Consider the following 26,655-nt stretch of genomic DNA (forward strand, 5'->3'; position numbering starts at 1 on the left):
TTTAGGTTAGCCTAGCCTGCAGCATCACTTTAGGTTAGCCTAGCCTGCAGCATCACTTTAGGTTAGCCTAGCCTAAAGCATCACTTTAGGTTAGCCTAGCCTAAAGCATCACTTTAGGTTAGCCTAGCCTAAAGCATCACTTTAGGTTAGCCTAGCCTAAAGCATCACTTTAGGTTAGCCTAGCCTAAAGCATCACTTTAGGTTAGCCCTGCTTGGGGAAATCATCTTTCTACGTTCGACACATATGGAACAGGAAAACCTAGGCCAACTCCTAAACCCCACAGTTTTAATAAGCTTCAACAGAACCCCCTGTGGAAACAGAGGTCACTCAACCGCTCGTGGGCCACAGTAGAAGACCAAGTAGTGACAGATCAAATCCTTAAAAATTAAAATAAAAAAAGCACAAACAATAGTCACTGGGTGTGTGGGGCGGGGGGTCAAAGGGGTCAAGCGGCGAAACAGGTGTTTGAAGGTGGGTGGGCCTCCCTCCAAGGCTTGGTTTGGAAAGGTCTGTGGAGCAGGACGGTGCCGTGGGCTAACCTTCATTCAGCCTTCCACACAGCTAGCGTTCCAGAGAGGAGGAGGACGAGCAGAGTGCTGGGTGGGATGAGAAGGGCAGGAGAAGGAAGAGAGGAGGGATGAGAGACTCATTCGGTGGCCTTGAGGGAGAAGGAGAGCTTGGGCCGGGACTTTCCCTTGCCCAGGATCATTTTCTGTTCCTCCTTCTGTTGCCGCTGGCGATCCTGGTCCAGCTTCATCCTCTCCTCGTGAATCTTTCTCTGCTCCTCTACGATACGCAACTGCTCCTCAGCCTGGTGGACGGACACACACACACACCACAGGGTCAGGATAGAGATCCTGCAATGCCAAATGCTCACAAAACTGTTCATGTTTTCTGAGCCACACCAAGATGTTATTAGAATCAGTTTGTTGTTGTTGTTGTTTTTCACCTTGTTTACGACAATCGTGACCTGTACATGTCCAAATAAAAAAATACTAATCCATCTTACAAAATGAGTCAAGTTTCAGAAACAGAATAATAAAAACAGGCAAAGGGGAAACAACACTTATTGTTAATGGTTACTGATAACCATCCATACAAAGCCTGGGCCAGAACGCATTAGTGTGTTGTACTAACGTAGCGTTTCTCACAGAAGCCCTGGGAATCTACGTCAACGCACTCAAATGGCATAACGACAAAAAAAAATGCCACTACCACATTTCACATGAAAGCTTACGAAGACCCACGTATTTCAATATCAAGAACGACCATATCGCATCATAGAACTGCCACGTTTGCCGTTTGACCAGAACAGAGAGGAGGAAACAGGGGTTTTACCAGCTTGGCCTGAGCGTCGGCGATCTTGCGGTTATTCTCCTCCAGGATTTTCTCCAGCTCGTCCCGTTTGGATCGTTCTTCCTCCTGAAGACACAATGCCATGTTAGAATAGGATATGGCCGCACCACACCCCAACACACACACCCCCCCCAACACACACACACACACACACATCCCCCCCAACACACACACACCCACCCCAACACACCCCCACCAACACACACACCCACCAACACACACACACACACCCCCACCAACACACTCCTCCAAACACACACACACACACTCCCCCCAACACCCACACACTCCCAACACACACACCCACTCCCAAGTACACATTGGCCTCACACACACACACACACACCCACTCCCCCCAACACCAACACACACACCCCCACCAACACACACACACCCACACTCCCCCCAACACCCACCCACTCCCAACACACACACACCCACTCCCAAGTACACATTCGCCTCTCAACACACATGTGGGCACAGTCACTCGTCTTCACCCTACACAAAGGAGTGTCACTCCCCCCACCACAACCAGCCACTCCCCCCACCACAACCAGCCTCTCCCCCCACCACAACCAGCCACCACAACCAGCCTCTCCCCCCACCACAACCAGCCACCACAACCAGCCTCTCCCCCCACCACAACCAGCCTCTCCCCCCACCACAACCAGCCACCACAACCAGCCTCTCCCCCCACCACAACCAGCCTCTCCCCCCACCACAACCAGCCTCTCCCCCCACCACAACCAGCCTCTCCCCCCACCACAACCAGCCTCTCCCCCCACCACAACCAGCCTCTCCCCCCACCCACCACAACCAGCCTCTCCCCCCCCCACCCACCACAACCAGCCTCTCCCCCCACCACAACCAGCCTCTCCCCCCACCACAACCAGCCTCTCCCCCCACCACAACCAGCCTCTCCCCATACGTTGTTCTCTCTGTCAAGCAGAATGCTTTCAGAACAAAGGGAAAGAGAAGCCCTGCTCATACAAGTCACTCAATAAGACTCGTAGCCTTCTCTGGATCATTCAGACATTGAAGAGAATAGAAAAAGAGGGGAAAACACTTGTCACACTTACATAGTAGATATTAAATAAATACAAATAAAAAGGAAAAAAACATTCTAAAAAATCTAATTAATATCTATTTGCTTCTTCAAGCAAGAGGAAAATGATTTTTTTTTTAAACATCAAAAGGAGTGAATAGTTTTAGCTCACCAATGCACGTATACCTACACAACAGGTGAAAGCATTCAGCATTAAAGCGGTTGAATATTTACTGTCTCGTCCAGACTGTCTCCTGCAGAGAGAGAAGCGCTCCTGGGGAGGGAGGGGGGGAGTAGGTGCCATACACCAAAATGTGCCCGGCCCACCTGTGGCCTTCCTCTTTAAAACAGATCTGTGTACTGCTAGTCTGTGGCCTTCCTCTTTAAAACAGATCTGTGCACTGCTAGTCTGTGGCCTTCCTCTTTAAAAGTGATCTGTGTACTGCTCGTCTGCAGCCCAGCTTGCACTCTTTAAAGCGTCTCTCTCTCTCTCTGTTCTCAGTTCACATGGAGACAACATACCGCAGCAGTAGAGTACAGTACAGTGTGGAGGAGGCCTGAACACGGCACATGAGCTGGGAGCTGTCCGCAGGCCAGTTCAGGTCAAATGGTGTTAACAGAAGTTGGGTCCAGAAATCAAAATTAAGAAGAAAAAAATATATTACATAAACACCCCTAAAGAGAAGCAAGTCATGAGGATGTCAAATCAAATAAAGAGCATTTGCTGTGGTTGTTTATTCTTTAAAAACATGTTAGTTTCAACATAAAAAAATAAAAAAGGAATATTAAATAAGTAGCATTAACAGTTCGACCAGAGATCATTGACCTTGCAAACAGGAAATGGTCCTTCACCGTTACGTATCCCAGAACAGATGCCTTCTAAAACGGGAGCTATTCAAAACAAATATTAAAAGAGAGGACGATGATAATATAAAATGTTATTGGACACACTAAACTAAATTCTGTATGTAATCGTGTACTTTTAAAATTAGGCTATCTACTCAAAAACAGAAAGCGGCGTGGAGTGAGAGGTCTACTGCTGCATCTGGAAAGGGGGGGGGGGGGGTAGGGGGTCTGAATAAGAGCGATGGTGAGGGAGGGGGTAGCTCAGTGAGGTGCACTGGGGCCACTTCTCACCCGATTAGTACTGAGCCACCGGTCGATCACTGTGCTAGTCAAGGTGGCTGCTCCACCTCATTCACAGAACATTATTATGGTCCTGTAGACAAACCCGACCCTCATTGAATTAAGCCTGGGGGAGGTGCTAGCTTCATCAATATGTCATCTATGCCCAGTCTCTCAATCTACCGAGAAGATTATAGACCACACAAACCGAAAGAACCACTAAGAACTAAACTATTTTTTGATTTAACCAGGCAAGTCAGTTAACTAAGAACAAATTATTATTTACATTGAGATGCAGTGCCCGAGACCGCTGTGCTACTCAGGGGTCCAAACTAGGGGTAACGGCTCACCAAACCCACGATTCGGTACGTATCGTCGTTTTTTGTTTTTAGGGGTGGGGGGGGGTCACTTATTAAGAGAAAGTGGGAAGCCTAGTCAGATGTACAACTGAAATGTTGGCCTCTGAATCAGAGGTGCGGGGGGCTGCCTTAAAAATCGACACCCACGTAAATCGGCACCCGGGGAACCAGTGGGTTAACTGCCTTGCTCAGGGGCAGAAGGACAGATTTTTACCTTGTCAGCTCGGGGATTCGATCCAGCAACTTGTCCAACTCTCCTACCCGCCAGGCTACTTGCCGTCGGTACGTACTGTCATTTTGGGGGTCACGGTTCGGGTTCGGTACAGCGGGAAAATGGAATACCAAGAGTTAGTTGTGCTTTTTTTTATTTAAGAAAATCCAGTGTTTGTTATTTTTGATGCCATTACAGAGGCAGGAAAAAATAGTTTCCCCTTTTTGATACTGAATGTGATCAGATCTTCAACCAAAACCTAATATTAGATAAAGGGAATCTGAGTTAAGTTACATTTTTTTTTATGAAATAAAATAAGTATATGTATTTGATAAATTTAACAAAAAGTTATGCAAGACCCAATGCCCCTCTGTAAAAAAGTAGCGGCCCCCCAGACACCATAAATGTCAGGGTTCAAAGTGGAGTTGCAATACAACGGCTCAAGACACGAGACGTATGTGTCAGGGTCAACAGCAAATAACGGACTACAAAGAGAAAACCATTCACATCACGGACACCGGACAGTAGCGGAGAGGAAGTGGAAAGTTCCTCGGCGTACACATCACGGACAAACCGAAAAATGGTCCACCCACACAGACAGCGTGGTGAAGAAGGCGCAGCAACGCCTCTTCAACCTCAGGAGGCTGAAGAAATTTGGCATGTCACCCAAAACCCTGACAAACTTTTACAGATGCACAATCGAGAGCATCCCGTCGGGCTGTATCACCGCCCAGTACGGCAACAGCACCACCCACAATCGTAAGGCTCTCCAGAGGGTAGTAAGGTCAAACTAGCTGCCCTCCAGGACACCTACACCACCCGATGTCACATCGTCAAGGACATCAACCACCCGAGCCACTGCCTGTTCACCCCGCCACCACCTAGAAGGCGAGGTCAGTACAGGTGAATCAAAGCTGAGACCGAGAGACTGAAAAACAGCTTCTACCTCAAGGCCATCAGACTGGTAAGCAGCAATCACTAACTCAGAGGCTGATGCTAACATACATTTTATTACGTGGCCAGTGATGAGTACCACTAGCCACTTTAAATAATGCCACTGCAATAAATGTTAACATATTACTCATCTCATACGTATGTACTGTATTTTATACCATCTACTGCACCTTGCCTATGCCACTAAGCCATCGCTCATCCATATATTTATATGTACATATTCTCATTCCGTCCCTTTAGATGTGTGTTGTGTATAAGGTAGTTGTTGTGAAATTGTTAGATTACTTGTTAGATATTACTGTAGTCAGAACTGGAAGCACAAGCATTTCGCTACACTTGCATTAACATCTACCAACCCCGTGACCAACAACATCTACCAACCCCGTGACCAACAACATCTACCAACCCCGTGACCAACAACATCTACCAACCCCGTGACCAACAACATCTACCAACCCCGTGACCAACAACATCTACCAACCATGTGTATGTGACCAAAAAACATTTGATTTAACTGGTTGTCTCACCTTCAGCTACAACCAAACGCTTCCTGTAGTTGTTGATCAGTCTCTTACGTTGCTGTGGTGGAATTCTGTCCCACTCTTCCACACAGCACTGCTTTAACTCAGCGACATTTGTGCGTTTTCAAACATGAACTGCTCAGCAAGACAATGATCCAAAGCACACAATCAAAAATCTACATGCAGATGGCTATAGAAGTAACACATTCGAAGTTTTGGAGTCAAAGTACAGGCCTAATCCCAATTTAGATGTTGTAGCAAGACTCGAAATGAGCAGTTCATGCTTAAAAAAATAAATAAATAAATAAATCCACAAACCACGCTGAGTTAAAGCAGTGCTACATGGAAGTGGGGGCCAGAATCACTTCACAGCGAAGTGAGAGACTGATCAACTAAAATAAGCGTTTGGTTGGAGTCATTTCAGCTAAAGGTGGCACAACCACTTATTGAGTGTCTGGGGGCAATCACTTTTTCACACAGGGAAATTGGATGCTGCATTTAACTTTGTTCATGAAATAAAATAATCAAATGTTATTAGTCACATGCTGAACACAACAGGTGTAGGTAGACCTCACAGTGAAATGCTGAATACAACAGGTGTAGTAGACCTCACAGTGAAATGCTGAATACAACAGGTGTAGTAGACCTCACAGTGTAGAGTAGGTTTTGTCGTGCCCTCTTCATGACTGTCTTGGTGTGCTTGAACCATGTTAGTTTGTTGGTGATGTGGACACCAAGGAACTTGAAGCTCTCAACCTGCTCCACTGCACCCTCGTCGATGAGAATGGGGGCGTGCTATGTCCTCTTTTCCTGTAGTCCACTATCATCTCCTTTGTCTTGCTCACATTGAGGGAGAGGTTGTTGTCCTGGCACCACATGGGCAATTCTGTCCTCCTCCCTATAGGCTGTCTCGTTGTTGTCGGTACCACTTGTGTCAACGGCAATCTTAATGATGGTGTTGGAGTCGTGCCTGGCCGTGCTGTCATGAGTGAACAGGGAGTACAGAAGGGGACTGAGCACGCACCCCTGAGGGGCCCCCGTGTTGAGGATCAGGGTGGCGGATGTGTTGCTACCTATCCTTACCACCTTGGGACGGCCCGTCAGGAAGTCCAGGAGCCAGTTGCAGAGGGAGGTGTTTAGTCCAAAGGGTCCTTAGCTTAGTGATGAGCTTTGAGGGCACTGTGGTGTTGAACGCTGAGCTGTAGTCAATTAACAACATTCTCACATAGGTGTTCCCTTTGTCCAGGTGGGAAAGGGCAGTGTGGAGTGCAATAGAGATTGCGTCATCTATGGATCTGTTGGGGTGGTATGCAAATTGGAGTGGGTCTATGGATGATGGTGTTGATGTGAGCCATGACCAGCCTTTCAAAGCACTTTATGGCTACATTTAGGCAGGTTACCTTAGTGTTCTTGGGCACAGGCACTATGGTGGTATTTTTAAAACATGTGGGTATTACAGACTCGAACAGGTAGAGGTTGAATATGTCAGTGAAGACACTTGCCAGTTGGTCAGCGCATGCTCGCAGTACACGTCCGGTGGTAATCCACCTGGCCTCGCGGCCTTGTGAATGTTGGCCCGTTTAAAGTCTTCCGGAACAGCTGGTTCTAGAATGTAATTGTTGTTCTATTTGTTCACTCGGGTTCTCTTTATCTAATGTTAGGTTTTGGTTGAAGATCCAATCACTTTCAGTATCAAAAGGGGGAAAATACCCTTTTTCTAAGCGCAGTATATGATCACGAGTCACATGCCTGATGAAAGCACAAATCAGGCATATCAACACTTTAAAATGAAAACACGATTAATCATCAACAACACTAAAATAAAAGAGCGATACGCGTGTGAAATCAACATGTAAACACGGCGCAGATATTCTATAGGACCCATGCAGGAATGTTTTCTTACAAAGAGGAAAATATGCGTATGTGTGTGACTCATACAGACAGCTTGTCTGTAGTAGCACATAGTTCTGTGGTGGGCTGTCACCGTTAAGATGCTCTCTGTAGCCCTGGAGGTCCAGCCATCTGTAGGAAGTGGAACGCCGGGTGCATTGGGACGATTCATGGACAGCTTGGGCTTTCAGGTTTGCTTATATATAGAGCTGGTACTACGTGTTTGCTGAAATGGATGTGAGAGGGCGAAGTTCGGAACGTGGCGCGAGCACTTTCACGAGGCGCTAACCCCCCTAATTATTTTTCAACCATCTGGAATGGAAGCATGTCCACAGCTATGAAACACACCTATCGCTCGTAATTTCTTTGGCCCAGTCAGAATCAGCTGTGGAGGGCTGCTTGAATAGGTGTGGAGGGCTGCTTGGTAGGCATATGGAGGTGATGTCGGCGTAAATGTGTCAACGTGTTTCGTGTTGGCAGCTGCCAAGGCTATTCTTGGGTGAACAGTGGTGACATTCTCTCTGCCCATCGACCGTTGTAATCTACTGGAAAGCCTAAAAACGTCCCCAAACTGAGGATTTAAAACAATTCTGGTTTATCGACTCCCACCACTCGCCATCGTACAGAACTGGTTCCCGGCTGCGCCTGACAAAAGCAACAGTTTGAAATTCGCCAACGAAGATGCCATTTTTGATTACAACGTGTTCATAGGCTCTAGTTGTTTCAACAGAATAGCCTGAAATGGTTGTTTTTTTTCCCCAAGCACAGATTTACTCTAGAAATATACAACGTAGCGCAGGCATAGCCTATAGGCCTAGTGTTTTTTTCAAATATATTCAAATCGGGTTCAAAGTGCGGAACAAATCGAGGTCCCGTACCGCAAGGTTCAGTATGAATGCATGTGCCGTTACAGAACTAAAATAAACTACTGGGCTAAAAAAAAAAAGGGCCTGATTTGTAACTCATAAAGCCAAAGTTTCTCCATCCCTATTTGTCTCTGGGTGGTTAGTGGATGGACCCGTGTTCTCTGCCTGCCTGAGGAAAATAAAACATTTCACAGAATGTTGGACACAGAGACAGTTACTGAAAATGAAATGTCAATTTGAAAAAAAAAGAGCTTTATTTTTTGTAGATAATTACAATAATGAAAGTTTTAAAAAAAACGTTGTTTTTTTTTAAAGTAAAATAGTCATTCTGAATAGGAATGTATGAATGTGGAAGGAGGGGGGAGAATGATGACAGCAAATGAAGGGATGAGGTCAGCAAATGAAGGGATGAGGTCAGCAAATGAAGGGATGAGGTCAGCAAATGAAGGGATGAGGTCAGCAAATGAAGGGATGAGATCAGCAAATGAAGGGATGAGATCAGTAAATGAAGGGATGAGGTCAGCAAATGAAGGGATGAGGTCAGCAAATGAAGGGATGAGGTCAGCAAATTGTCATAACTCAGCCATGTTCAAAAGTCTCAAATGAATCCTGCGTGTCTTGACTGTCCACTGCCAAATATTGTCCGTTTAACTTGCCCATTTAGAAACCCTTAGTCTGCTACCCTAAAAGCACAGAGCTCTAACCCAACCCTCAGTCCACTACCCTTAAAGCACAGAGCTCTAACCCAACCCTCAGTCTACTACCCTTAAAGCACAGAGCTCTAACCCAACCCTCAGTCTACTACCCTTAAAGCACAGAGCTCTAACCCAACCCTCAGTCCACTACCCTTAAAGCACAGAGCTCTAACCAAACCCTCAGTCTACTACCCTTAAAGCACAGAGCTCTAACCAAACCCTCAGTCTACTACCCTTAAAGCACAGAGCTCTAACCCAACCCAACTATCATGAGCCTCAGCAGCCGTGTCCTACCCTCTCAGCAGTGAAACATGTCTTGGCCAGTTTGGGGGGTGGGGTAGGGGGGGGGGACCCCACTTGCCAGAGAAGGCAGTAGTGGGGGCGGGGTAGAGGTGGGGGTGCCTGCATTCCCAACGACCGAGCGTTACCTCTCTGGCCTTCTGGGCCTGTAGCTCCGTCTGCCTCTGTTTCTCCAGCTCCTCCAACAGCTGGTGCTCCATGATGCGCTTGGCCTCCTCCACGCGTCGCAGAACCTCCCGCTCGATCTCGTCTCTACGTTTCTCCAGCTCCTCCTCCACCCGCTTGGCCACCAGTTCCTCCACGCGACGCGCCGTCTCCTCCTCGATCAGCTTCTCCTCTATCTCCACCTGCCGGCTGCACGGCAAGGGTGGCGAGAGAAAGAGGGGAGGGTTGCTGACGCGGTAGCACAAGTGACATGAAACGATCAATGCATATTCAGGTTACTGTTGAATCAATGTAACTTAAAACACAAAAAGTCAGACATTGCTATAGGAACAAATCAAATGTTATTGGTCACATACAACATACTTAGCAGATGTTATTTCGGGTGTAGCGAAATGCTTGTGTTCCTAGCTCCAAACTCCGGGAATTCTGCATTTGTACGTTTATCAGGGTTATAAAGCTGCTATATGTTTGTTTTTTAAAGAAAGGGGGAAAAAAAAGGTGTTTCAGTGATTTAGGAATTGCAGCATGTCATTATGACATATGTACTTAACATAAAACGTGTGTGTGGAAACAGATTTGACCCATTGACAACAGGAGATGAGGGGGGAGGACCTGATGTGACACATGACAACCCCCCCGCCCCCCGCCCATTTGGTGGAAGTCAGCTTGTCTAGAGCAGCAGAGAAATGTGTGTGGGGGGGTGGGGGGTAAACGTAGGTGTGGGTCAGTTCAAACGGCATGCCCTGGGGTGGGGGAGTCAGGTCGCGCACACGAACACAAGGCAGGCGTCCTGTTTACTGTTCAAATGCTTTTAAACTGTTTCAGCTGCACCATCAACAGGACGTGGCTATCGGGGGTCGTTGTCACGTTGCTTCAGGCACGACTTTAAAAAAAAAACGCGACACTGTCCCGCTCTCTGATTTCATTTGGTTTGGTTACACACGACTACCAGGAAATCTAAAACCAGTATCCTTATCTGGTGTCCGTGTCTCTATCGGACATTGTGTGGCAGGTTAAGTGACCCTGTGGCTGGGCAGTAAAATCCCACACAGCAGTCCAGGTGTAGTTCACGGTGTTGTTGGTATCGGACGTCGATCAGCCTCTGGCCAAAAAGGTGCCTGATGTCTTTATTTCTCTGTCAGACCAACATCTTCTAACTACAAACAACGGAGGGTGTTATTATGCGAGGTGCTCGCTGAAGCAGAAAAGTCAAACATTTTCATCCCTTCAATTACACTATATAAAAATTGGTAACGCCACGGGGTTTTGCAATGTGCAACAAGCATGGATAATGCAGTGTGACATGTAAAGGAATGTGGTTCTGAAACAGATAACAGAAGTAACTGTGCCTCTGGGTGTTCATTGTTACATTTCCGACTGGACTGTGGCTTATCATAAGTCCTTCGCCCCGAATGCTAATTTGGACTGACACAAGTACACATTATAGTGTCTGCGGCCAGATGAACATCATGTGGTTTGACTTCAGTGGTTGAAAACCAGAGGGGCATAGGTACCTAACATGTTTAATTTGACAGGTGAAACAGTTTACCAGTGACAAGGCTTTTATCATGGATTTATATTTATTTGACTAGATTTGGCCATAATGTCTCACATTACTCACAGCTTGCAGGAGGGATGTTGTAGACAAATCTTTTCGAGGACACATAGCGAGGCTACATAGCTAGGCTAGCAAGATAAACCACTGTAGGCCAAAATCATGACACTAGGTCGTTGATTTGTGATGCATGACAAATGGCCAACCAGATTGGCACCGAGACGCACAACTGCACAACTAACATAAATGTGCATAAATGAAAGATATTTAAAATCTATACATTCCTTAAGGTTAAAGACAAATGAATTGCAGCCAAGTGACTTAGCTAGCTAGCCTGTTGTCTAATGGTGCAGGCTTGTATAGCTGCTGACTAGGGCCTCCTCAATACACGTATTGAGAAGGCAGCTTTGCGCTTTTTCCTGTATGTATGTCTGTTAAGCGCCAATATATTTTTGTATTAGCAAGGTAGTTACCTACTAATCAAACATGTCTTGTATTATGGCTAAAATATTGAGCTTCAACTTACATCTTCCTCTGTCTTTCCATTTCGACTTTCTTCTCCTCGTCCTCTTTTCTCTGTTTTTCGTCCAAGGCGCTTCTCTTGCTCAGTGTCCTGCCGAATATGTCAATTCTCTCCGGCGGTGTGACCGCTCTCTCCCTTTCCCTACGGGTCGATGCTGTAGCTGACCGGGAACGAGAACGTGATTCTCTGCGCCGGTTCCTCTTCGCTTCACGGGACTTGGATCGTTTCTTGGTCCTCTCTTTGTCCCGTGAACGCGACCGGCTCCGTTTTTTGCTGTGCTTGCTGCTTTTGGAGTGTTTGGAACGGGACGAACTGCGACTTCTAGATCGACCCATGATCACCTCAAGTCTAAAAAAAATCCCAGTTAACTACTTCTAAAAGTCGGAAATATTCAAAATAAACAACACGGTGTTCCACCTACACACTCGTACACCCCACTACCTGCAATATATGCTCAAATTGAATTGTTAAAACACTCGTATGTCTCAAAAATATTCATTCAAACGTGGTTATTATTCTACCCTGATAACTTGCGGCGCTAAAGCAAGATGGCGACTAGCTCCTTTTTCCCACAATGCAATGCATTCGGTCTTTTCCGTCTTTCTCCGGCTCATGCATGCCTCTCCTGTGCTGAGTTTATGAACTCACCTGTGCGATATGTAGCATAATGGACATTAATAAATGTTTCATAAAAAAAAATCAATACGTTCACACAAATTAATCCATCAAATGACACTCGTTTGATAACCTCAAGGAGACAGTATACTCTGTTTAACTGTTGACGATAGTAGCTGCGCTCCAGTGGGTGGAGGACGCTAAACCTGTCAGAATTCAATTCAAATCAAATTGTATTTGTCACATGCACCGAATATAACAGGTGTAGTAAACCTTATGAAACGCTTACTTACAAGCCCTTAAAACCCTCTTAAGGACCCTTTTCACCCCCAATTTTCGCCTAAAATTACATATCCAAATCTAACCGCCTGTAGCTCAGGACCTGAAACAAGGATGTGAATTTTCATGATATAATTTGAAAGGAAACACTTTGAAGTTTGTGGAAATGTGAAATGAATGTAGGAGATTTTTACACATTAGATCTGGTTTAAAGATAATACAAAGAAAAAAAAACATTTTTATGTTGTACCATCATCTTTGAAATGCAAGAGAAAGGTCATAATGTATTATTCCAGCCCAGGCACCATTTGAAATTTGGCAACTAGAAGGCAGCAGTGTATGTGCAAAGTTTTAGATTGATCCAATGAACCATTGCATATTTGTTCAAAATGTTGTATCAAGACTGCCCAAATGTGCCTAATTGGTTTATTAAAACCTCTTAAGGATCTCTACAGATTGCTGTCCCGCCCTTGGGACGGTTGAGCTAATGTGCGCTAATGCGATTAGCATGACATTGTAAGTAACAAGAACATTTCCCAGGACATAGACATATCTGATATTGGCAGAAAGCTTAAATTCTTGTTTAATAGAACTGCACTGTCCAATTTACAGTAGCTATTACAGTGAAAGAATACCATGCTATTGTTTGAGGAGAGTGCACAAGATCGTCCGGCCCTTCTGGCATTTGCCAGAATTGAGAGATGGTCAATCCACCCATGATTCTCTGTAATAACATAAATGCCTCCAATAGTAGGTCACTCCTATTCTGTTTTCCGGATGATAAACGATTCTACATAGACAGGGCATCTGAGCATACTACAGTAGATCCTCAAAAGGTTTTACAGCTGCACCATCGAGAGCATCCTGACGGGTTGCATCACTACCTGGTATGGCAACTGCTCGGCCTCCAACTGGGTAAAAACAAGTGAATATATTGATAAAAAGTCAGCTTGTCCTAGAGATAGATACACAGTTATCAAAACGTCACGCCAGTGTAAACCTCCACAAAACACAGCCCATAATTTAAGTTTTTCTAAAATCCCCTATGGGAAAAATGAATGGTGGAAAAACAATTAGAACCACTTCCCTGTTTGACCTCTAGGTTTTATGGGTATGTATGACTCGTACTTTGGTACTCCATTTCACTTCTTGGCAGAAAGATTAGCATTAGCAAGTGGCACTGTCAAATGAAGCATGTGCTGGAAATCTATACTCATCCACATAAAATAGTCCCGGTATCGTTCTTTGACAAACACAGAAAGTTGTATATTGAATTCAATAAAGGAAAACAGAGAGAGCGAGAAGGAGAGAGAGATGGACAATTCCTTATTGTAGCCATTGGCTGTATTATAGAGCCAAAACATGAAGGAACTGGCCGTCTCTCTCTCTCTCTCCTTCTCGCTCTCTCTGTTTTATTCTATTGAATTATATGTAGCCTAATGTTTAAAAATTTAGCAAAGTTGGCAGGGAGGAACACTTGACAAGCACCAATTTGAAATATGTAGTTAGGCTGTTATAAGATATTAAATAAGCCAATGGTCACCTATAAGGAATTTATTCAATGATTGTCTTATTTTTCTAAGGCTCTGTAATAAACCATTTTTAAGATATTTATAAATTGTGTTCGCCATTTATTAAGCATTATGCCACATTAATAAACCATTTACTAATAATTACTAAAGTATTTTTCCAGTCTCTAATCTTAAAGTGAGTGTTATTTATACTTTATAAATGTTTTAGGTGACCAGTGTAATTTCTCACAAAAAGAAGGGCTTGACATTAGTGGACATTCCTGCAGTAGCTGGCAGTAGAACAAACACACAACACAGGATGTTTAGAGAGCTTTTTATTCTCTATGTTGGTTAGGTCGGGGTGTGACTAGGGTGTGTCATCTAGGGTTTTTGTATGTCTATGTTGGCCTGGTGTGGATCCCAATCAGAGGCAGCTGTTTATCGTTGTCTCTGATTGGGGATCATATTTAGGCAGCCATTTCCCCTTTGTGCTTTGTGGGATCTTGTCCATGTATAGTTGCCTGTGAGCTCTATATGCCTCTGATTGAGAACCACTCCAGACAGCCATAGACTATGCTAGATACCCCCACTAAGCCACACACCCAACACCTAACAACACCCCAAGACAAAACACACCACAATAAACCCATGTCACACCCCGGCCTGACCAAATAAATAAAGACAAACACAATATACTACGACCAGGGCGTGACAGAACCACCCCCCTAAGGTGCGGACTCCCGGACGCACACCAAAAACCATAGGGGAGGGTCTGGGTGGGCGTCTGTCCATGGTGGCAGCTCCGGCGCAGGACGTGGACCCCACTCTATCAATGTCTTAGTCCCTCCTCCTCGCGTCCTTGGATAGTCCACCCTTGCCGCCGACCATGGCCTAGTAGTCCTCACCCACAACCCCACTGGACTGAGGGGCAGCTCGGGACTGAGGGGCAGCACGGGACTGAGGGACAGCACGGGACTGAGGGGTAGCTCGGGACTGTGGGGAAGCTCAGCACTGAGGGGAAGCCCAGCACTGAGAGGAAGCCCAGCACTGAGAGGAAGCCCAGCACTGAGAGGAAGCCCAGGCAGGCAGTTGGATCCGGCAGATCCTGGCTGGCTGGCGGTTCTGGCAGATCCTGGCTGACTGGCGGTTCTGGCAGATCCTGGCTGACTGGCAGATCTGGAAGAGTCTGGCTGACTGGCGGATCTGGAAGAGTCTGGTTGACTGGCAGATCTGGAAGAGTCTGGCTGACTGGCAGATCTGGAAGAGTCTGGCCGACTGGCGGATCCTGGCTGACTGGCAGATCCGGAAGAGTCTGGCTGACTGGCAGATCTGGAAGGGTCTGGCTGACTGGCAGATCTGGAAGAGTCTGGCTGACTGACAGATCTGGAAGAGTCTGGCCGACTGGCGGATCCTGGCTGACTGGCAGATCTGGAAGAGTCTGGCTGACTGGCGGATCCGGAAGAGTCTGGCTGACTGGCAGATCTGGAAGCGTCTGGCTGATTGGCGGATCTGGAAGAGTCTGGCTGACTGGCGGATCTGGAAGAGTCTGGCTGACTGGCGGATCCTGGCAGACTGACAGCTCTGGCTGCTCCATGCTGACTGGCGGATCTGGCTGCTCCATGCTGACTGGCGGCTCTGGCTGCTCCATGCAGACTGGCAGCTCTGGCGGCTTCTTGCAGACTGGCAGCTCCTTGTAGACTGGCAGCTCCTTGCAGACTGGCAGCTCTGGCTGCTCCATGCAGACTGGCAGCTCTGGCTGCTACATGCAGACTGGCAGCTCTGGCTGCTCCATGCAGACTGGCAGCTCTGGCTGCTCCATGCAGACTGGCAGCTCTGGCTGTTCCATGAAGACTGACAGCTCTGGCTACTCCATGCAGACTGGCATCTCTGGCTGCGCTAAACAGGCAGGAGACTCCGGCAGCGCTGTAGAGGCGGAAGGCTCTGGCAGCGCTGTAGAGGCGGAAGGCTCTGGCAGCGCTAAACAGGCGGGAGACTCCAGCAGCGCAGAAGTGGAGGAAGGCTCTGGCTGCGCTGAACAGGCGGGAGACTCCGGCAGCGCTGTAGAGGAGGAAGGCTCTGGCTGCGCTGAACAGGCGGGAGACTCCGACAGCGCAGGAGAGGAGGAAGGCTCTGGCTGCGCTGAACAGGCGGGAGACTCCGGCAGCGCAGGAGAGGAGGAAGGCTCCGGCAGCGCTGAACAGGCGGGAGACTCCGGCAGCGCAGGAGAGGAGGAAAGCTCCGGCAGCGCTGGAGAGGCGAGGCGCACTGTAGGCCTGATGCGTGGTGCTGGCACTGGTGGTACTGGGCCGAGGACACGCACAGGAAGCCTGTTGCGGGGAGCTGCCACCGGAGGGCTGATGTGTGGTGGTGGCACAGGATGGGCGTACTGGAGATCTTGAGAGCAGTGCTGGCACAGGAAGTGCAAGGCTCGGGAGGTGCACAGGAGGCCTGGTGCGTGAGGCTGGCACCATCTTCACCAGCCGACTAACACGCACCTCAGGACGAGTATGGAGCGCTGACCCAGGTGCCATCAAATCCCCGACATGCTCCGTCGGGCGAATTCCATGCTTAAAGCACCAACACAGCAACTCCCTCATTTCTCTCTCCTCCAATTTCCCCATTAACTCCTTCACAGTCTCTGCTTCGCTCACCTCCAACACCGGCTCTGGTTCTGGTCTCCTCCTTGGCTCCTCACGATAAACAGGGAGAGTTGGCTCAGGTCTGGCTCCTGACTCTGCCACACTCTCCCTGAGCCCCCCCCCCAATACATTTTTGGGGCTGACTCTCGGGCTTCCATCCACGTCGCCGTGCTGCCTCCTCCAGTTCTTCTTTGGGGCGGCGATATTCTCCAGGCTGATCCCAGTGTCCTTCTCCGTCTAATTCGTCCTCCCATGTCCATTCCTCTCTTTGTTGCTCCTGCTGTTGCTGTTGCCTGTTACCACGCCGCTTGGTCCCGTTGTGGTGGGTGATTCTGTAACGGTTCTCGTCTGTCGAAGGAGAAGCGGACCAAAATGCAGCGTGGTGGTTATTCATGTTCTTTAATAAAAATGAACTCGACATGAAATAACGAACAAAACAAAGAACGACCGTGAAAACCTATACAGCCTATCTGGTAACACAAACACAGAGACAGGAACAATCACCCACGAAATACTCAAAGAATATGGCTGCCTAAATATGGTTCCCAATCAGAGACAACGATAAACACCTGCCTCTGATTGAGAACCACTCCAGACAGCCATAGACTATGCTAGATACCCCCACTAAGTCACACACCCAACACCTAACAACACCCCAAGACAAAACACACCACAATAAACCCATGTCACACCCCGGCCTGACCAAATAAATAAAGACAAACACAATATACTACGACCAGGGCATGACAGTATCCCTGTAAAACGAGTCCTATATCGACATAACCTGAAAAGCCGTTCGGCAAGGAAGAAGCCACTGCTCCAAAACCGCCATAGAAAAGCCAGACAACAGTTTGCAACTGCACATGGGGACAAAGATCGTACTTTTTCGAGAAATGTCTTCTGGTCTGATGAAACAGTAATCAAACTGTTTTGCCATAATGACCATCGTTATATTTGGAGGAAAAAGGGGGAGGCTTGCAAGCCGAAGAACACCATCCCAACCGTGAAGCATGGGGGTGGCAGCATCATGTTGTGAGGATGCTTTGCTGCAGGAGGGACTGGTGCACTTCACAAAATAGATGGCATCATGAGGGAGGAAAATTGTGGAGATGTCTTGAGATGTTCATTCAATACATCAGTTAGAAAGTTAAAGCTTGGTCGCAAATGGGTCTTCCAAATGGACAATGACCCCAAGCATACTTCCAAAGTTGTGGCAAAATGGCTTAAGGACAACAAAGTCAAGGTGTTGGAGTGGCCATCACAAAGCCTGACCTCAACCCTATAGAACATTTGTGGGCAGAACTGAGAAAGCGTTTGAGCAGAGAGGCCTACAAACCTGACTCAGTTACACCAGCTCTGTCAGGAGGAATGGGCCAAAATTCACCCAACTTATTGTGGGAAGCTTGTGGAAGGCTACCCAAAACATTTGACCCAAGTTAAACAATTTAAAGGCAATGCTACCAAATGTTAATTGAGTGTATGTAAACTTCTGACCCACTGGGAATATAATGAAAGAAATAAAAGCTGAAATAAATCATCCTCTCTACTATTATTCTGACATTTCACATTCTTAAAATAAAGTGGTGATCCTAACTGACCTAAGACAGGGAATTTTTACTATGATTAAATGTCAGGAATTGTGATAAACTTAAATGTACTTGGCTGTCACGCCCTGACCTGAGTGTTCTTTGTTTTCTTTATTGTTTTCGTTTTATAAATATGGCACTGTGGTTGTTTTAACAAGAAGTTAATCTTTAAACCTATGTGAAATATGTTTTGTTTTCTGAATTTTTTATATTTTTATAATGAGCATTGCTGTAATTGAAACTAAACTAATTAAAAACGAATTAAACTTTTGTTATTGACCAAATACTTATTTTCTCCCATGATTTGCAAATAAATTCATAAAAAATCCTACAATGTGATTTTCTGGATTTCTTCTCCTCATTTTGTCTGTCATAGTTGAAGTGTACCTATGATGAAAATTACAGGCCTATCTCATCTATAAGTGGGAAAACTGGTACAATTGGTGGCTGACTAAATGCTATTTTGCCCCTGTATTAGTGTCACGCCCTGACCTGAGTATTCTTTGTTTTCTTTATTGTTTTGGTATGTCAGGGTGTGACATGGGTGATGTATGTGTTTTTGTACTGTCTCATGGTTTTGTAGGTTTATGGGATTGTTTATCATCTAGGTGTATATGTTTATGGTTGCCTAGATTGGTTCTCAATTAGAGGCAGGTGTTTATCGTTGTCTCTGATTGGGAACCATATTTAGGCAGCCAATCTTCTTTGGGTATTTCGTGGGTTATTGCCTATGTCTAGTTGCCTGTGTCTGCACATTTATAGTATAGCGTCACGTTCCTTTTGTTGTTTTTGTAGTTTGTTTAGTGTCCGTCTTTATTAAAATATATAATATATATATATATGTATTCTAATCACGGTGCGCTTTGGTCTCCTCTTTACGATGAACGTGACATTGGCTTAGGTGTATGATGCTAATATATACATATTATTATTAGTATTGGATAGAAAACACTCTGAAGGTTCTAAAATTGTTTGAATTATGTCTGTGAGTATAACATAACTCATTTTTATTTAACTAGGCAAGTCAGTTAAGAACAAATTCTTATTTTCAATGACGGCCTAGGAACAGTGGGTTAACTGCCTGTTCAGAACGACAGATTTGTAACTTTTCAGCTTGGGGGTTTGAACTTGCACCCTTTTGGCTACTAGTCCAACGCTCTAACCACTAGGCTACCCTGCCTCCCTGGCAAACACTTGAAAAACTGATTTTAAATGTACTTGGCTAAGGTGTATGTACACTTCTGACTTCAACTGTTTTCGGAAAGTCTTCAGACCCCTTGACTATTTTGCACATTATGTGACGTTACAGACTTATTCTAAAATTAATTTACTTGTTTTTTTCCTCAATCTACACACACAATACCCTATAATTACAAAGCAGAAACATTTTTTTGTTTTACATTTTATCAAAGTTATTACAAATCAAACATCTTAAATATCACATTTACGTAAGTTTTCACAGCCTTTTCCTCTGTATTTTGTTGAAGCACCTTTGGCCATTACAGCCTTGAGTCTTCTTTGATACAACGCTATAAGCTTGCCACACCTGTATTTGGTGAGTTTCTCCCATTATTCTCTGCAGATCCTCTCAAGCTCTGTCAGGTTGGATTGGGAGTGTCGCTGCACAGCTGCTCTCAGGTCTCTCCAGAGATATTCGATGGGGTTCAACTTCGGGCTCTGGCTGGGTCACTCAGAGACATTCAGAGACTTGTCCCGAAGCCACTCATGCGTTGTCTTGGCTGTGTGCTCAGGGTCGTTGTCCTGTTGGAAGGTGAACCTTCGCTCCAGTCTGTGTGCTCAGGGTCGTTGTCCTTTTGGAAGGTGAACCTTCGCTCCAGTCTGTGTGCTCAGGGTCGTTGTCCTGTTGGAAGGTGAACCTTCGCTCCAGTCTGTGTGCTCAGGGTCGTTGTCCTTTTGGAAGGTGGACCTTCGCTCCAGTCTGTGTACTCAGGGTCGTTGTCCTGTTGGAAGGTGAACCTTCGCTCCAGTCTGTGTGCTCAGGGTCGTTGTCCTGTTGGAAGGTGAACCTTCGCTCCAGTCTGTGGTGCTCAGGACTCTGGAGTAGGTTTTCATCAAGGATCTGACTGTATTTCACTCCGTTCATCTTTCAGCTGAAAACATCCCCACACATGCTTGTGTACAGTGGCTTGCGAAAGTATTCATCCCCCTTGGCATTTTTCCTATTTTGTTGCCTTTACAACCTGGAATTAAAATAGATTTTTTTGGGGTGTTTGTATCATTTGATTTACACAACATGCCCACCACTTTGAAGATGCAAAATATTTTTTATTGTGAAACAAACAAGAATAAGACAAAAAAACAGAACTTGAGCGTGTATAACTATTCACTCCCTCAAAGTCAATACATTGTAGAGCCACCTTTTGCAGCAAGTACAGCTGCAAGTCTCTTGTGGTATGCCTCTATAAGCTTGGCACATCTAGCCACTGGGATTTTAGCCCCTTCTTCAAGGCAAAACAGCTCCAGCTCCTTCAAGTTGGGTGGGTTCCGCTGGTGTACCGCAATCTTTAAATCATACCACGGATTCTCAATTGGATTGAGGTCTGGGCTTTGACTAGGCAATTCCAAGACATTTAAATGTTTCCCCATAAACCACTCGAGTGTTGCTTTGGCAGTATGCTTAGGGTCGTTGTCCTGCTGGAAGGTGAACCTCTGTCCCATTCTCAAAACTCTGGAAGACTGAAACAGGTTTCACTCAAGAATTTCCCTGTACTTAGAGCCATCCTTCATTCCTTTAATTCGGACCAGTATCCCAGTTCCTGCCGATGAAAAACAGTGTTCTCGGTGTGATGAGGAGTTGGGTTTGCGCCAGACATAGCGTTGTCATTACTGGCCAAAAAAATCTATTTTAGTCTCATCTGACCAGAGTACCTTCTTCCATATGTCTGGGGAGTGTCCTACATGCCTTTTGGCGAACACCAAACATGTTTGCTAATTTTTTTCTTCAAGCAATGCCTTTTTTCTGGCCACTCCTCCGAGAAGCCCAGCTCTGTGGAGTGTACGGCTTAAAGTGGTCCTATGGACAGATACTCCAATCTCCGCTGTGGAGCTTTGCAGCTCCTTCAGGGTTATCTTTGGTCTCTTTGTTCCCTCTGATTAATGCCCTCCTTGCCTGGTCTGCAATTTTTGGTGGGAGGCCCTCTCTTGGCAGGTTTGTTGTGGTGCCATATTCTTTCCATGAATATGAATAATGGATTTAATGTTGCTCCATGGGATGTTCAGAGTTTCTGAGATTTTTTTATAACCCTGATTTGTACTTCTCCACAACCTTGTCCCTGACCTGTTTGGAGAGCTCCTTGATCTTCATGGTGATGCTTGCTTGGTGGTGCCCCTTGCTTGGTGTTGTTACAGACTCTGGGGCCTTTCAGAACAGGTGTATATATATACTGATATCATGTGACAGATCATGCGACACTTAGATTTCACACAGGTGGACTTTATTTAACTAACTATGTGACTTCTGAAGGTCATTGGTTGCACCAGATCTTATTTAGGGGTTTCATAGCAAATGGGGTGTACACATATGTACACACCACTTTTTCCATTTTTATTTTAGAATGATTTGAAAGTTGTTCTTCTTTTCATTTCACTTCACCAATTTAAACTATTTTGTGTATGTCCATTACATGACATCCAAATAAGGTTATAATGCAACAAAAAAAATTTGCAAAGCACTGTCGTGGTTAGGATTCTGCGCTCTCACCGGCGAGGCCCGGGTTCGATTCCCAGTCAGGGAACTACTCTTTGGGGCTCCCGAGCGGCACAGTGGTCTAAGTCACTGTATCTCAGTGCTAGAGACTACAGACCCTGGTTTGTTTCCAGGCTGTATCACAACCGGCCGTGATTGGTAGTCCCATAGGGCGGCGCACATTTTGGCCCAGCATCGTCCGGGTTAGGGTTTGGCCAAGATTGTAAATAAGAATAAATGAAAATTAGTTTTTAACTGACTTGCCTAGTTAAATAAAGATAAAATAAATAAAAATGCTTCCCACTACGCAATCCTGTCTCTGAGCTCTACAGACAATTCCTTCGACCTCATGGATTCGTTTTTGCTCTGACATGAACTGTCGAATGTGGGACCTTATATAGACAGGTGTGTGCCTTTCCAAATCATGTCCATTTAATTGAATATTCCACAGGTGTACTCCAATCAAGTTGTAGAAACATTTCAAGTATGATCAATGGAAACAGGATGTACATGAGCTCAATTTCGAGTCTCATAGCAAAAGGTCTGAATATTTCTGTAAATATAAGGTGTTATTTATTTTGTATTATTATAAATTTGCCAAAAATGTAATTAAAAGCGATTTTCGCTTTGTCATAATGGCGTATTGTGTGTAGATTGAGGAGGAAAAATATTGATTTGATCAATTTAAGAGTAAGGCTGTAAAGTAACAAAACGTGGAAAAAGTTAAACGGTCTGAAAACCTTCCCGAATGTTAGTGTCTGAAAACCTTCCCGAATGTTAGTGTCTGAAAACCTTCCCGAATGTTAGTGTCTGAAAACCTTCCCGAATGTTAGTGTCTGAAAACCTTCCCGAATGTTAGTGTCTGAAAACCTTCCCGAATGTTAGTGTCTGAAAACCTTCCGAATGTTAGTGTCTGAAAACCTTCCGAATGTTAGTGTCTGAAAACCTTCCGAATGTTAGTGTCTGAAAACCTTCCGAATGTTAGTGTCAGAAAACCTTCCGAATGTTAGTGTCTGAAAACCTCCCGAATGTTAGTGTCTGAAAACCTCCCGAATGTTAGTGTCTGAAAACCTTCCGAATGTTAGTGTCTGAAAACCTCCCGAATGTTAGTGTCTGAAAACCTCCCGAATGTTAGTGTCTGAAAACCTTCCGAATGTTAGTGTCTGAAAACCTTCCGAATGTTAGTGTCTGAAAACCTTCCGAATGTTAGTGTCTGAAAACCTTCCGAATGTTAGTGTCTGAAAACCTCCCGAATGTTAGTGTCTGAAAACCTTCCGAATGTTAGTGTCTGAAAACCTTCCGAATGTTAGTGTCTGAAAACCTTCCGAATGTTAGTGTCTGAAAACTAGCTTATGTAATGATTCATATAAGGTGAGCAAACAGTTTGTACCTGTCTGAGAAATGCCTTGTAAGTAGTTTATTTTGGACCCTTAAAATAAAGCGTTACCGTAGGATGTTACTGGGCCCAGCACAGACAGTGTTGTCCCTTGGGCTTCCGGTCCCAGTGATGCTAGGCTTAGCAGCACAGACAGTGTGGTCCCTTGGGCTTCCGGTCCCAGTGATGCTAGGTTTAGCAGCACAGACAGTGTGGTCCCTTGGGCTTCCGGTCCCAGTGATGCTAGGCTTAGCAGCACAGACAGTGTGGTCCCTTGGGCTTCCTGTCCCAGTGATGCTAGGCTTAGCAGCACAGACAGTGTGGTCCATTGGGCTTCCGGTCCCAGTGATGCTAGGCTTAACAGCACAGACAGTGTGGTCCCTTGGGCTTCCGGTCCCAGTGATGCTAGGCTTAGCAGCACAGACAGTGTGGTCCCTTGGGCTTCCTGTCCCAGTGATGCTAGGCTTAGCAGCACAGACAGTGTGGTCCCTTGGGCTTCCTGTCCCAGTGATGCAAGGCTTAGCAGCACAGACAGTGTGGTCCCTTGGGCTTCCGGTCCCAGTGATGCTAGGCTTAACAGCACAGACAGTGTGGTCCCTTGGGCTTCCGGTCCCAGTGATGCTAGGCTTAACAGCACAGACAGTGTGGTCCCTTGGTCTTCCAGTCCCAGTGATGCTAGGCTTAGCAGCACAGACAGTGTGGTCCCTTGGGCTTCCGGTCCCAGTGATGCTAGGCTTAACAGCACAGACAGTGTTGTCCCTTGGGCTTCCTGTCCCAGTGATGCTAGGCTTAGCAGCACAGACAGTGTGGTCCCTTGGGCTTCCGGTCCCAGTGATGCTAGGCTTAGCAGCACAGACAGTGTGGTCCCTTGGGCTTCCGGTCCCAGTGATGCTAGGCTTAGCAGCACAGACAGTGTGGTCCCTTGGGCTTCCTGTCCCAGTGATGCTAGGCTTAGCAGCACAGACAGTGTGGTCACTTGGGCTTCCGGTCCCAGTGATGCTAGGCTTAACAGCACAGACAGTGTGGTCCCTTGGGCTTCCTGTCCCAGTGACGCTAGGCTTAGCAGCACAGACAGTGTTGTCCCTTGGTCTTCCTGTCCCAGTGACGCTAGGCTTAACAGCACAGACAGTGTGGTCCCTTGGGCTTCCTGTCCCAGTGACGCTAGGCTTAACAGCACAGACAGTGTGGTCCCTTGGGCTTCCTGTCCCAGTGACGCTAGGCTTAACAGCACAGACAGTGTGGTCCCTTGGGCTTCCGGTCCCAGTGATGCTAGGCTTAGCAGCACAGACAGTGTGGTCCCTTGGGCTTCCTGTCCCAGTGACGCTAGGCTTAGCAGCACAGACAGTGTTGTCCCTTGGTCTTCCTGTCCCAGTGACGCTAGGCTTAACAGCACAGACAGTGTGGTCCCTTGGGCTTCCGGTCCCAGTGATGCTAGGCTTAACAGCACAGACAGTGTGGTCCCTTGGGCTTCCGGTCCCAGTGATGCTAGGCTTAGCAGCACAGACAGTGTGGTCCCTTGGGCTTCTGGTCCCAGTGATGCTAGGCTTAGCAGCACAGACAGTGTGGTCCCTTGGGCTTCCGGTCCCAGTGATACTAGGCTTAGCAGCACAGCCAGTGTGGTCCCTGGGGCTTCCGGTCCCAGTGATGCTAGGCTTAGCAACACAGACAGTGTGGTCCCTTGGTCTTCCGGTCCCAGTGATGCTAGTCTTAGCAGCACAGACAGTGTGGTCCCTTGGGCTTCCGGTCCCAGTGATGCTAGGCTTAGCAGCACAGACAGTGTGGTCCCTTGGGCTTCCTGTCTCAGTGATGCTAGGCTTAGCAGCACAGACAGTGTGGTCCATTGGGCTTCCGGTCCCAGTGATGCTAGGCTTAGCAGCACAGACAGTGTGGTCCCTTGGGCTTCCTGTCCCAGTGACGCTAGGCTTAGCAGCACAGACAGTGTTGTCCCTTGGTCTTCCTGTCCCAGTGACGCTAGGCTTAACAGCACAGACAGTGTGGTCCCTTGGGCTTCCTGTCCCAGTGACGCTAGGCTTAACAGCACAGACAGTGTGGTCCCTTGGGCTTCCTGTCCCAGTGACGCTAGGCTTAACAGCACAGACAGTGTGGTCCCTTGGGCTTCCGGTCCCAGTGATGCTAGGCTTAACAGCACAGACAGTGTGGTCCCTTGGGCTTCCGGTCCCAGTGATGCTAGGCTTAGCAGCACAGACAGTGTGGTCCCTTGGGCTTCCGGTCCCAGTGATGCTAGGCTTAGCAGCACAGACAGTGTGGTCCCTTGGGCTTCCGGTCCCAGTGATGCTAGGCTTAGCAGCACAGACAGTGTTGTCCCTTGGGCTTCCGGTCCCAGTGATGCTAGGCTTAGCAGCACAGACAGTGTGGTCCCTTGGGCTTCCGGTCCCAGTGATGCTAGGCTTAGCAGCACAGACAGTGTGGTCCCTTGGGCTTCCGGTCCCAGTGATGCTTAGGCTAGGGTTTGTTAGAAGTTAGTCGGGCTCTTTTTTTAATGTTCTTAGTAGTTCAGGATTAGATGGGAGGGTTTAGTTTCTCATAAGGTTTCTACATTTTTATTCATTTAGTCTGTAAACTGTGATTGACGACACACTTCAGTACAGTAGGTGGCGACATGCGTCTCCAACGTTTATTTGCGGACCGCCATATACTAGAAGAAGAACATCAAGGCGCTAAATTGACAGGCGTTCAGTCAGACCATAGAGATAGATAGAGGACTCCTCTTTATAGCTGTGCCATAGTAACGTCTGTGACAACACGGGCAGCTCCATTGAGGCCACGAACCCATTGGTTTCCACACCCAGTTGACTACTTTGACTACTCTAAAATGGCAGAAGCACGGTGGAAGCACTCTATAGTGCTGCCCATGCTAAAATAGCCTTTTGGCCACGAGAGGCCTCTATCATTATCTATGAGGGCTTACCAACGAGTCATCCCCACTGAATTTGCCATTGCCCACTTGACCTAACTTTTTCCTAAATCAAATGTGATGGGACAAGGACATCGGCCAAACCCTCCCCTAACCCGGACAACGCTGGGCCAAACCCTCCCCTAACCCGGACAACGCTGGGCCAAACCCTCCCCTAACCGGGACGACGCTGGGTCAAACCCTCTTATAAACCCAGACGACGCTGGGCCAAACCCTCCCCTAACCCGGACGACGCTGGGCCAAACCCTTCCCCAACCCGGACAACGCTGGGCCAAACCCTTCCCTAACCCGGACGACGCTGGGCCAAACCTTTCCCCAACCCGGACAACGCTGGGCCAAACCCTTCCCTAACCCGGACGATGCTGGGCCAATTATGCACTGCCTCATGGGTCTCCCGGTCGCGGCCAGCTGCGACACAGCCCTGGATCAAACCAGAGCCTGTA

The 26,655-nt window shown here is 46.9% G+C and overlaps 2 protein-coding genes across 3 annotated transcripts; both read right to left on the reverse strand.

Moving 5' to 3' along the window:
• On the reverse strand, positions 1 to 12,143 carry LOC135518923 (arginine and glutamate-rich protein 1-B-like). 2 transcript variants are annotated; one of them, XM_064943880.1, is made up of 4 exons: positions 11,570 to 12,143; positions 9,452 to 9,716; positions 1,340 to 1,423; positions 1 to 812 (listed from the first exon to the last, which is right to left on the reverse strand). In XM_064943880.1, exons 1-4 carry the CDS (start codon positions 11,899 to 11,901, stop codon positions 648 to 650), a joined length of 846 nt encoding a protein of 281 aa, XP_064799952.1. In that variant the 5' UTR covers positions 11,902 to 12,143; the 3' UTR covers positions 1 to 647. The 2 variants fall into 2 exon arrangements, with proteins under 2 accessions (XP_064799952.1, XP_064799953.1); XM_064943881.1 differs by having other exon boundaries at positions 2 to 812; positions 9,452 to 9,677.
• An 11,202-nt stretch (positions 12,144 to 23,345) lies between these two features.
• LOC135518883 (putative per-hexamer repeat protein 5) lies at positions 23,346 to 26,235 on the reverse strand. The gene is made up of 2 exons (XM_064943837.1): positions 26,207 to 26,235; positions 23,346 to 25,740 (listed from the first exon to the last, which is right to left on the reverse strand). Exons 1-2 carry the CDS (start codon positions 26,233 to 26,235, stop codon positions 23,346 to 23,348), a joined length of 2,424 nt encoding a protein of 807 aa, XP_064799909.1.
• Positions 26,236 to 26,655: the final 420 nt, after the last annotated feature.

The sequence above is a fragment of the Oncorhynchus masou genome, chromosome 29 (genome assembly GCF_036934945.1).
Source record: "Oncorhynchus masou masou isolate Uvic2021 chromosome 29, UVic_Omas_1.1, whole genome shotgun sequence".
NCBI lineage: Eukaryota > Metazoa > Chordata > Actinopteri > Salmoniformes > Salmonidae > Oncorhynchus > Oncorhynchus masou.